The sequence below is a fragment of the Nelumbo lutea genome, chromosome 7 (genome assembly GCF_056320005.1).
Source record: "Nelumbo lutea isolate HS-2025 chromosome 7, American lotus-T2T, whole genome shotgun sequence".
In the NCBI taxonomy this organism is placed as follows: domain Eukaryota; kingdom Viridiplantae; phylum Streptophyta; class Magnoliopsida; order Proteales; family Nelumbonaceae; genus Nelumbo; species Nelumbo lutea.
In genome coordinates, this window is record NC_142690.1 from 23110561 (window position 1) to 23123270 (window position 12710).

Here is a 12710-nt window from a genome sequence, read left to right on the forward strand (position 1 = left end):
TTATTGTCAATCCAGTTAAATTGCTTAGGGAACAAGGGGTTGGAATCTACAAGTTGAGAAAGAGTCTTTCTTGCAAAATAATGCTCAGGGGCCAAGTATCAATACCCCTGTGTAAAAGCTGGCTATCTATACTTTACCATTATTTTTAATATTTTTTGATGAGTCATCATCCCAATTAGATTCCATTTGGACGGACAATAACAATTCAAGCAAAATGTTTTCATAAATAAAAATCCCTCCTAGACAGATTTCTCTTCTCTCATCAAATTCTGTCACTAATTTCACTATTTACATGCAAATTTTTTTTCTTTTTTTACTTCACTAGTTGCATTAGTATTCAACGAATTGGGTTCGGTACGTATCTGGATCAACCCGAACGAAACCTAAACTATGACCCTAACCCAACTCGGCAACAAAACCCATCTACACATACTCAAGCAAGGTTATACAAAATTTTGATTGCTGCATTGTCAACTTGTCGAGTTTGACAAGGGTTCACCTCAACCCAAACCCAATAGGGTCGGGTCCATGCGGTTCTGTCACTTAACCCGACGCACTGACATACTTACACTAACTCTTTTCTTTTTCTTTTTTTTTTTTCTTTAAAAAACATCACATTAAGCCTCTTTTTTAATGCATTATTAGAATTTTATTATATTAAATTTATATTAATTATTATAATGGATTAATAATTATTGGAATCGGTTTCCTTCTTTACATCATTAGCTGTGAATGCGCTGAGAAGGCATTGACCTTCACTTTCCTTTGTATATATATCCTCAGAATTCTTCTTCATTTACTCTCACACACGCACTCACGCCTCGAAGTCCTCCACCGCATTCAATCTCCATCTGTTAGCTTCAGTGCTTCCGTATCGCCCATCTCGTCTCTCTCCTGCTTCCTCTCCGCATCCATCTGGGTTTCCGTTTTCAGTTGATCCATCTGCAATTCTCAGCTTCTTCAATCGCGCTAAAAGCAGTTCACAGTTCTCCTCCCCGATATGTAATACCCTCCACCCACTTTCAGAAGCTCTAAGTTTCATGTTTCTGCAACTGTTCTAGTCTGTTTTGATCTTCTAAATTTGCCTAATTATCGTTTTTCAATCCCAGAAAAAAAAACCCAAAAAAAGATTTTTTTCCTCATTTTTCAGTATCAAGAGGTATCGATTTCTTCTCATCTGTAGTAGTTAAACTGGCTTGTTCAGTTCTCATTATTCCTTAGTGGCACATTTATAAAATCCTACGAAACATGTAATTGTCTAGTTTCTATCTGCCATCTCCACCCAGAAAAAAAGCCAAAAAAAAGTCTTTTTTTTTTTTGTTATTTTTCATGTATCTTTCAGGAATTTCACTATCCTAGTGTCATCAGTCCTGGAAAAAATTCAGTTCATCGTGTAGCAGAAACTCTATAAAAACCTGCAAATTATGTAATCTTCCATCTTCTCTAGCTAATCAGTCCTAGGCTCCCAGCCAAACTCCTTAAAAAATCAAAAACAAAAAAAAAAAAAAAACAGAAAAAAAAAAAATTTCTATCTTGTATCTTCAAGAGCAGCTGAAAGTATAATGGCGGAAGAGAACGGAACGCCGACGAGGTCGGCACCGGCGACCCCGGGGACACCAGGAGGGCCGCTGTTCTCGGCGAACAGAGTTGACTCGCTGTCGTACGAGAGGTCCGATAGGAAAACGATGCCGCGATGCAAGTGCTTTCCCATTGGAGGAGGTCCAGCTCTGGGTTCGACTCACTCGTGTTTCACCGACATTCCCACGCCTGACGTCTCCCTCACCCGGAAGGTACTGTTTCTCTCTCCCCCTCCTTTTTCTTCTTCGCACGTGTCTCACCTCATCCGCCATCATCGAGCTCAGAGATCAACTCTATTCTACTGGTTACAGTTAGGGGATTGATGAAATATACCATTTCACATGATTGTGATTGTAGGCGATACATAATCTCAAATCCTCAGTATTTTAACAATCTCAATGACTGAAAAATTCCAATCCGATGCAGTTTTAGAATAAGGAGGACAATGCAGTTGGTGTCCTCTGGGCTATGTTTAGTTAATGGCCTTGTATAAGTCAAATGGGTAAGAAGTTGGGGTTAGGGACTGACCTTTCACTGGGTCCCACTTGAAGATCAAGTGGGCCAAATCACCTAATTAAGCTTTTGAGGACAAATATTTAGATGGTAATTCATGACTAGCTGAAATGGCTGAAATGAAAAGCTTATTGTTTGAGGTCAGGGGCTCCTTAATGTATCTTTGAATATTTTATTTTTAATTATTTTATGCACTAAAAGATAAAATAATAAGTCATTCAGTTCAGTAAATTCAGTTGTTATCAAATGGTTTCTTTGTTTGGTTTCTTTGTTTGATTTGGTAGGGTGTGAAAATTTTACAAAAGTTCTGAATAACATTTTCTTAGCTTTAGCTTTCTGTTTCTCTCTTATCGCCTATCAAACCAAATATAACCTTATTTGGTTTATGACCACGCTTTAATCTGGTTAATTAATCTCGATAACATTATCTACCCTAGTTAGGAATTCGGATTTGCTCTCACAAAGTACTCTTCACACCTACATCGCAGCCATATGTTAGGAACATCTCCCCATGAATGGCAAGATACTGTGAGGTTGGTGTGAGGAGTAAATTCGACTCTCTAACTAGATCCAACAATTTTTAGACTTGTAAGTGATATTAGCCATTGAAAGTTCCAACTTTTCAATATAAAACGAATTTCTAGAATGAAAAAGGGAGCTTTGAGATTCTTTGTTCAGTTTCTGTAAACAATTCACTGATCTGAAACCAAACTAAGAAAGAAAAGTACAGAAAAGAAACAATTCACTCTTCATTCACCGTATTATTTTAGTGGGCTTCCGTGGGTGGAACCCTTTAGACTTTAGGGAAGAAAGTTTTAGTGGCCCAACAATCAACAGTTCACATGCATGACAACGTGATTAAGGGTCCAAAAAGGCCCCGACTGTACTACTGACCCACTTGATTCATGGATTCAAGTTGCTTTCAAATGTCTTTCCCTCACCCTCTATTGATGGCTCAAATTTCTCTCAAATATGCCCCACAAGGCCCAACCTTTTTCTGATTTTTTTTAGTTTTTTATCAAGTTATTTTTTCAATTTAAAATTAATTATTTTAAGCATTAATTGATATAATCAACTAAATTACAAGGAATCCAATCTCATTGTAATCCCAAGTCAATTACAAGGTGAATATTGATGAGTGGGACTCATCATTTCTACACATGCCATAAAATGTAGGGTGGTATGAAGAAGACGTAACCCTCTTTGGTAGGGGTATACGATTAAAATAAAAAAACTGAACCGAAAATTTCGGTTTTGATTTTTTTTATTCGGTTTTTTCAATTTCTGGTTAATTCAGTTTTCAGTTTTGATTTTTAGAATTTGCCGAATTATCCAAATTTTCTATTATTATATATAATAAAATGAAATTTGATTTCATAATATATATTTTATAATATAATGTATATTATATATTATAATATATATAATAGAGTATATATTATTAAAATTCAGTTTTAACCGAAATAACCGAAAACCAAATCAAAAATTTCGATTTTGATTATTTTAGTTTTTCTCTAATTATATTTTGATTCGGTTTTATTTTTTTTATTTCGATTTATAAATTTTAGATTTATTCAATTTAATTTTTAACAAAATAAACCGAATACTCATCCCTCTTAATCCTGGGCCTTTACTCTTTAGTCACCTTTTTATATTGCAACTTTCAAGTAATTGATCTCGCCACATTGTTTCTTTGCTGTTAAAGCGGCCTGCGGACGGAATCTTACGTGGGCACATATAAAAAACAATGAGAAGTGCGCGGACGGGCGGCAATATAATTTTTCCTTAACGAGTGGTTAAGTGAACCAATGAGCTCGCTCTCATTGGGTGAGCCATGAACGCCCTACCGTGTCCATCACTCATTGGCCCCAAACACTGTAGGGTGCTCATGGTTTATATCCAACGAGAGCGGCTGATTGGTTTGAATAAAATAAGATAAAACTTTGTTTTTGAACGAGACAAAGTCAAAGCTTTCATTTTCTAGGAGAAACAGGCTGTATTTTGGTTGAAAGATAAGGTTTTTGAATCGGAGTCATCAACATCAATCATGGATGTGCATGCATGCATGATGTCTATTACAAATCAGAAAAATTGAATCTCTAAGAGTTGGTGATAAGTCATCTTCATTCGTGGTCGTCCACTACGTATGCATTTGTCAATACATGCATGGTACATATACATCACTTATTTTATATTAAATAATTAATATATCATATGTTATTTTTGCTTTAATATAAGAGTTTGTTTGGTTTACAGAAATAGGAATAAGAGTCTGGAATCGGAATGATCCGGAGTCTAAATTAGCTGATTCCAATTGTTTGGTTGGGTAGAATCCAAATCTTATTACTATTTCTGGTGGAATGGCCCTTATTAAGGGTTATTCCATTTTATTTGAGAATGAGAATTTATTCTAGCCAATTCTAATTCTGATTCTGATTTCAGTCTAAATCAAATAGGTAAAGGGAATAAACCATTCCAATTCTGTTTTCAGCAGATTCTGATTTAACTGCAAACCAAATGAACCCTAAATATTTCCTTAAGGGTAATCAGAATGGTCTACTATTCCCTCATGTTTTTTATTTAGATGAGAATTGAAATTGGAATTCTCATTTTTCAGGGGGAGGGAATGGATATTCCTTTAAATCTGAATTTGTACTCTTTCCATTTGCATTCTCATCCATTTGTACTAGTGAAATGAAATCGTGTAGCTAACAAAACCATGTATCCCCTACTTGTTATCCTTTCTGTCCCCGATCTAATGCAGTGCAATTTCATATGCATTGGTGCAAAAGTATGAAAATGCAAATTAAAATGGTATTAAAAATAAAGACCAAGGTTTGCAGTCTTCTCATTTGCACTCTTTATGCATTTGTATCGGTACAAATGAAAATTGCACTGTAAACGAACAGCCTAGAATTGGGGCTAATTGGGATGAACTTGATGTGGTGGTGCTTGTAGTTGGGAGCTGAATTTGTGGGAACCTTCATCCTTATGTTTGCGGCAACAGCGGGGCCAATAGTGAACCAGAAGTATAATGGGGCGGAGACACTCATTGGAAACGCGGCCTGTGCAGGCCTCGGCGTGATGATCGTGATCCTGTCGACCGGCCATCTCTCCGGAGCCCACCTCAATCCATCGCTCACTATAGCCTTTGCGGTGTTCCGGCACTTCCCTTGGGTGCAGGTGCCTGCGTATATCGTTGCACAAGTCTCAGCGTCCATTTGCGCCTCTTTTGCCCTCAAAGGTGTCTTCCATCCTTACTTGTCCGGCGGAGTTACCGTCCCCTCCGTCAGCCACGGCCAGGCTTTTGCTCTCGAGTTCATCATCACATTCAATCTCCTGTTCGTCGTCACTGCTGTTGCCACTGACACCCGTGCGGTAATCTCTCTCTCTCTCTATCTCTCTATCTCTAGATCTCTCTCATGGCGTTGGTGTTGTTGCAGGTGGGAGAATTAGCAGGAATAGCAGTTGGGGCAACAGTGATGCTTAACATTCTGATAGCCGGGTTAGTACTAACCACGCACTTTTGGCTTGATTTGTTTGCTATACATTTCATTTGCACTGGTGCAAGAGTATGGAATTACAAATTAGTTGAATGCAAGTTTTCACCTTGTTTTATTTATTTCCCGTGTGAATGAAGTTGAATCCAAAGGGAAAAAAAAAATCAGAATTGCACTTTTCTGATTTGTACTTCCATGCATTTTGTACTAGTGCAAGGGAAATTTGATCGCAAACAGACGAATATGTCGCTCTTGTTGTATGGACAAACTCTGCCACTTGATAAGCAATCTAACATCCAAAGACTAAAGACATTTCACCTAACAGATAGAACCTGATCCAAGTGTGCATAAACCAATTAATGATGAGTGATTTGGCTTTGTCATGGACCCTTGAACCTGGTCACCCGGTCAAATGGCTAAATGGCTTGGCCTGGTGACAAGATGGTTCATCAGCTCTTCTGGGCAAATAGACAAAGCTCCCTTCTTTTGACTTTTTTGTATGGAAGACAGTATATTGTCCGACTCTGCTCTGCTGCATGGCTGACCAAAATTGTGTGACAACTGACAGGCCATCGAGCGGAGGTTCCATGAATCCGGTGAGGACGTTGGGACCGGCGGTTGCCGCAGGGAACTACAGGGCGCTGTGGGTCTATCTGGTGGCACCAACTCTTGGGGCCGTGGCAGGAGCGGGTGTCTACACTCTGGTGAAGCTGCGAGAGGACGAAGTGGAGCCATCACGGCCGGTCAGGAGCTTCCGTCGTTAAGCGCCCGGTCTCATCTGGGCGGGGGCCTTAGTGGTGTTTGTTGTTGTGATTAAGATGGGACGTGACAGTAGTAGTGAGCTCTGAAATAATGGTTGCTTGTTTGGTTGCTGGCATCCCATCAATCTATGTCGTTGACATGGATGGAGATGCATTGACTGGATGTGTGAAGGTGAATGTTTGTCGTCACATTATAGTGGGTTGAGCCATGAACCTACTGTGATATTAGCTTTGCTTTTTGTTACGTTTGTGTGGTTGTGTGATGTTTGGAGTTTGGAATAAAAAGTGAGATGATTCGTGTTTGTTGTTGTTGTGTGAAGTTGTTTGCTTTGTTTTGTTTTGGTTTCGCTTTGATTCCCTTTTCACCTCTATTATTGAAGTATATAATACAAATAAAACCCATAAAATAATCTAGTGAGAGACATATCCTACCAAAATACTAATAAATTAGACTTAATTTGTTGTTGTGTTCTAATAATGTATGAGCCCCACGCTGATTGTAAGCAGTCAGGAAGAGCTAAACTCTAAAAGTACATCAGATAGCCTTTGGATTAAAATAAATATGGATATATTTGGGGAATTCGAATAATTAAATCTCTAAAAGTACATCAATACACAAGATCCAAGTTTTTAGATGACTATAGACAAGACATATATCCATAAAGAACGCATAATTTGATGATGGTTCACACTTGGGAAATGTGGAAAAATCATAGAACTTAAATATGCATATATTTATATGAAACCAAAACTTTTTGCTAATATCTATAAATATATAAATTTTAATAATCAATTGTTTTTATTTAATGTTTTGACAGAAATGAGAAATGTTTAAATGTCAAATTTTCAAATTTACTATGTTATGACAACTGAAACATTTGTCTCACAACCTATTTGAATAATCTTATGACTTGTAGTTCTTATACCATGAAAATTATGGGCCTATTTGAATAATTAATCTTACTTTTTTCTATACCATAAAAACTATGGAGTATAGAATAATTGATTGGGAATAAAAATAATTGGGAGAATTTGATTAATGGCATGTAAGAAACAAAAATGCCCCATATATAGTAGAAACTAAATGTCCACTCCACCTCCATATCCATAACTCCAAAAACTATACTTTGGGGGCGATGGACAACATTACTGATTTTGTTTTTGAATACAAAAACAATTGATACATCAACAAAAACAATAGGGCAATAGGGTCTTTGAGGGTCCTGTGGACCATTATTGTTGCTCTATACCTAGGATTTCCACGCCAAAAGCAAAATTTGAATGGCCGGAGGGTGGTTCTAGGAATGGACCAGTTTTGGATTGGATACATCCAGTCCAAAATCAATTTGGATGGATTGAGCGGACTAATTCGGTCTAAAATATTTATTAAATTGGATCGGACCTAGTCCGTCTATAAAAATTTTATATTGGATTGGGTTGGACTAAGCCAGTATCTGGTTTATTGATACATGATAAGAATATATGTGTCAATGGACCAGGTTTGGGTTGAAACCAATCTAAATCAAAATGAATTTGAACAGATTGGACGATCCAGATATTGAATTGGACTGGTCCAAATTGGTCTAAAATATTCATTGGATTGGATTGGGCCTAATCCAATCCAACTGGCACCCCTACTTTTAGGGGGGTGTAAACCAACCATGTTGTCAAACACCCTCCTAAATCATACAAAAAAAATGGTGCTACACCAGCGCCATTTTGAAATCTGGTTTTTCGAAAATGCCTGATGTTTGGTTAACCGGCTTTTCAATAAGTGTTTTCTCGGACCGTGTCTTGGAAATCAGGAAAGTTGTGGTCTGAGAAAATGTCATTTTTACTATTTTCCTGCTTTTTATTGTTACTATCAACAGTGTACCAACATAGCATTGAAAAATGCCTGTATCTGAAAAAACATTTTCTGAGAAAACAGCATGCCTATACAGCACCATTTTCTGAGAAAACGCTTCTCAGAAAACAAAATTGATTCCAAACACCACCATTGTTGATTCATTTAAATTTGCCTAAGGAACTATGCTTTTGGCATCGAAATCCTAGGCACCTAATGGAGCAACAATAACTGTCCCCCAGCACCCTCAAAGCCCTCATACCTAGCTAGGAATGGTCTCAAAATGATCAATGTTCCTGTGAAACATTTTCTTCGAGTTTAATAACATCGGCATCTAGCCCTTCTATCACCATAGATAGGCAAAGTCCTAACTGATAGATTTCACATGTGAACAGTTGAATTTGTTTGGATAATTTTTAGTCCCCCCTTGCTCCTTAGCTTTTCGTAATCAAATTGTGTTGGCCTGTTAACTGAAGGTATTATCTTAGGGTTTTGCCCTCCAATCTGCTAAGCCAAAGATAATATTTCTTTATATATATATATTTCAGGTCAAGATATGCATGCACTTGACCATTCAAATCCAAGTCTATAACCACTGCATCTATCAGCAGCTAGATCTATTGCTTCGTTGTCTTTTTATAAAGGAGCTGTCTTCCCCCAAGGGATCAGAGTGGATGTAAAATCCTATCCCTCAAGAAAAGTAAGGTATAAATCCAGTAATATAACAAACTGCAATTACACCTATGCTTTTTAGGTTGCGTTTGGGAAGAGTGCAAATGCCGGTTCAATGCATATATGCACTCGTGGTTCAATTTTGCAGGTGGCTTGGTAATAATATATTTGTTTATCGATAACGACAGTAGATATAGATTCTATGGCATGTTTGCATTCAAATGAGAGCAAAAGTTTGCATCCAAAAAATGAATGCAAATTTTTGAACTCAAGTTGTTCGACGTAGAAAAGGTGAATTCCAATCTTGAAATTCTTGTTTGCACCTCTCACAAGTCACAACTAAAAATCATTATAAAACTAAACCAACTTTACATTTTTTTTGAACCATAGATTTAGTTTTGTACCGCATTTTTGTATTTATACTCTTCCCAAATGCATCCTTGGTAACATGGACACTCAAATAACAAGAAATCTAGCAAAATAGAGCATAGAATATCTTCAAATATTCGGGAGACTTGTCTCAAATATCTAACTCAACATACCAATCAACCAAAGATTTATAATTCAAATTAGTTTCTCTTCTAATAGTGAAATAAAATGAACAAAAAGGTGTAGAAACTTTTTTCATAATCTCTGTTCTAGTACTATATTCGCCAAGGGAGATTAGCTTTAACTTACTATTGAAAACAAGGTATTAAGTATCAATTGTATCGGGAGTTTCCCGATACGCCCTTACAGAGGATGTATCAGGGTTTTGACCGGTTTAGTGGATATACGGACCTTAAACCACCCCCTCTGAATCGGATTTAAAAATAAATAAAAAACTACTGATACTGCCTGATACGCATTACCAATATATCGGGCATATGGATATTTTGAACAATGATTGAAAATATACACAATTATCATGCAACAACTTTCAACAACGATATAGTGTACGTAGCTCTAGAAGTTGAAATTCCTGCTTTCAAAAGAAGCCCCACATATAACGATGTATTATTAATAGAACTAAAAGTCAGCTTGAATAGATTGGCACAGGTATCGTTCTATGTTATATGCAAAGAGTTGAGCACCACGTGCATTTATTGATTTATACATTCATATATGGAAGAGGAGAGAGAGAGAGAGAGAGAGAGAGAGAATAGAGAAGGGAGAGGAAAGAGGGAGAGACTAAAATTTGTAATGGTTGACTAATAAAAAGAAGTGGGAATGGTTGGTTGTCATTCATGACGGAATCATCGGCATAGGCTGAACAGTTCAACCAATCAGTTGACCGGTAAAACCATAATATCCGTTAGGGGTATTTTTGTCAATAAACATTCTTACATTGTTTTTCATGGGTATTTTTGTCAATATCCGGTAAAAGTAAAACCACTGTCTTTCAGTTTCAGTTGGGTTCTTAACAACAAACTAAGGAAGGGGGTCTTTTTATAATTTCTTTGAAATGTCAAGAGAGGATTTTGGAAAGATCGAAGTGTACAGAGGTAAAAACAAATGGGAGGTTTATGCAATTTTTGGAAGAAGGAATGAATTTAATACATTATTAATGGTTCCATACTTCAGCTCATTCACCACAGTGAAAATCATTTATAACAAAATGAAAAACTATTTTTCGTAATTTTTAGACTAACTACTACAATAGTTCTCCAACTCCACCCTCCCCATACCATTAGATATCGACACCTCTTTCAACAATTCTCAGTTCCTTAAGTTATCTAGTGCACCAAATTTTGCATTCATTAGTGGTTCTGGTTCATATTCATTTGGTAAAGGGAAAAAACCCTAAAATTCCGTCGGAAATGCCCGGCAAATACAAGCAAATGCTCGATCAGTTCTTCTGGGAATGCGATCGAAACTCTTCCTGACCATAGAAACACACCAGAGGTTGAGAAAATTCTCAACGACGACCTTGTGTTCGAGAAAAAGGAGAATCCAACGGAGGAAGAGGGTTCAATGATAATGCTCAGTGGTGGAAGGAATTCAGGAAGATCAATGATACTGTTTGTGCATGTACCTCATTACTCTTCTTTCTCCTCGCATGGTTTCCTTGTAACATTTCCCTTTAAAGTGTCTGCAATGTACAAAAATCCTTCTGGTAAACATTAATTTTTTTTATTTTTTATATGGTCCTTTATTTTTGTTTTTCATTGTAAGAGTGATATTTTATGTTGATTCTCTGGTTTTTCTCAGTATCCTTCCTTAAGAGCGTACTTTTAAGTGAAAACAGAGAAAAGAAAGAACCATAAAATAAAAACTATAGTTTATAATATTTGTTCTTTTTTACCCAAAGCAAAACTAATGAACTGGATCTAATTTTTCAAACAATTGCTTTGGTTGGAGAAAGTGGGAGTGGGAAATCAATAGCTATCTTGTTGTTGCAGAGGTTTTACGACCCTGATTCAGAGTGGGAACTCAACAGTTGTTTTGGTTGGATCTAGTGAGCCAAGAACCTAAGTTATTCAATGACACCATCAGAGCCAAAATTGCATATGGAAGGAAGGAAATGCAACAGAGGCTGAAATTTTAGGTGCAGCTGAGTTGGCCAATGCCCACAAGTTTATCAATGGGTTGCAACAGGTTTGAACAGTGCAACCCAACCAAGCTTCCTTCCCTCTCCCCAATTCAATTCAATTTGGGTATATGAAATATGAATCTCGTTTATTCAATTCAACCGAGTCAGAACAAGTGGTACAGGATGCATTGGACAGTGTTATGGTGGATAGAACGACAATTGTGGTGGCACATCGGTTATCTACCATTAAAGGTGCAGACCTAATAGCAGTTGTTAAAAATGGGGTAATCGTAGAGAAAGGAAAGCATGAAAAATTAAAATAAGAATCAAAGAAAGAGTTTTGACCAATCAAAACCCACCCATGAATTTTGATAAATAACACCTTAGTTGCTACAACGCTTTCCGATAATCATATCTTTTCCATATCATAGACGCACAACCAAAGTTAGAAGCATCGGCAATACAAACCAAATAACAAATGATCTCACAAAACCATATTTTGCACTTTATTTTTTGTTTACTTCCAATGGTAAATGTATGTTGCGGATCTTGTCCTTCCAATTTACAGGGATGGTCTAATTGTTCGATAGAAAGGGAGGCCACGAGATTCACAATAACATTGCCTTCTCCAGAGACCATAACAGATAGAGATACACACAACAATGATCTACAGTGAGCCTCAGGGGACAACAGGTTTGCTATCATAAACTAATCTTGGTTCTAGTACATCGGGGCAATAACGTTGTGAGAGAATTTCTAGTTGTTCTGCAAAAGACTTGGTCTTATGCTCACCCAAGTAATGGACCATTTGGTTCCAACGTTTCCTACAAAGATCTCCGGACCTGAAGAAAAATGAAATGACAAGCATATTAAAAGAATATAAAGAAGCCAACTTTAAGATACAAACAACGCACAGATTCGGGGAACAATTTACAAGATGTAAGGTTGCAAATATCTATGAAAATTGAAACACACAGACAAGCCTCATTACGCACATGCTCCTCTCAAGAAAGAGGCTGGAGAAACAAGTAAATGTGTGTGTGTGTGTGTGTGTGTGTGTGTGTGTGTGTGTGCGTGAGGGGGAGAGATGAAAATTTTGAGAGTTGACAAAAGCGCATGTGCTTGTACATTTACAAATATAGACAAAGTTAATAATCTAATAACCTTTTTGCCTGTGTTTGCTTGCAGTGCAAATGCCGGTTGGATAATACATCTATGTACTCATGGTTCAGTTTTGCAAGCATTTGGTATGAATATGTGTACTGGAAATGACAGTTATCACAACTTCCAAGATAAGTTTGTACTCAAAATTAGAGAAAAGTTTGTAT

The 12710-nt window shown here is 37.0% G+C and overlaps 2 protein-coding genes across 4 annotated transcripts in view; one reads left to right on the forward strand and one right to left on the reverse strand.

The window, feature by feature from the left end:
- The first annotated feature begins 736 nt into the window (after window positions 1–736).
- Window positions 737–6654, forward strand: NIP5;1 (NOD26-like intrinsic protein 5;1). 2 transcript variants are annotated; one of them, XM_088953956.1, is made up of 4 exons: window positions 737–1790; window positions 5050–5469; window positions 5535–5596; window positions 6160–6654. In XM_088953956.1, the coding sequence occupies exons 1-4, from the start codon at window positions 1563–1565 to the stop codon at window positions 6353–6355; spliced, it is 906 nt and encodes a 301-aa protein (XP_088810082.1). In that variant the 5' UTR covers window positions 737–1562; the 3' UTR covers window positions 6356–6654. The 2 variants fall into 2 exon arrangements, with proteins under 2 accessions (XP_088810082.1, XP_088810083.1); XM_088953957.1 differs by lacking the exon at window positions 737–1790 and adding an exon at window positions 4607–4926.
- A 5207-nt stretch (window positions 6655–11861) lies between these two features.
- LOC148845656 (myb family transcription factor) overlaps window positions 11862–12710 on the reverse strand; it is a 38551-nt gene continuing 37702 nt past the window's right edge. For both annotated transcript variants that reach the window (XM_088955159.1, XM_088955160.1), the window contains exon 10: window positions 11862–12224. In XM_088955159.1, the coding sequence (XP_088811285.1) occupies window positions 12062–12224 (163 nt within the window). In that variant the 3' untranslated portion in view covers window positions 11862–12061. The remainder of the gene's footprint in view (window positions 12225–12710) is intronic.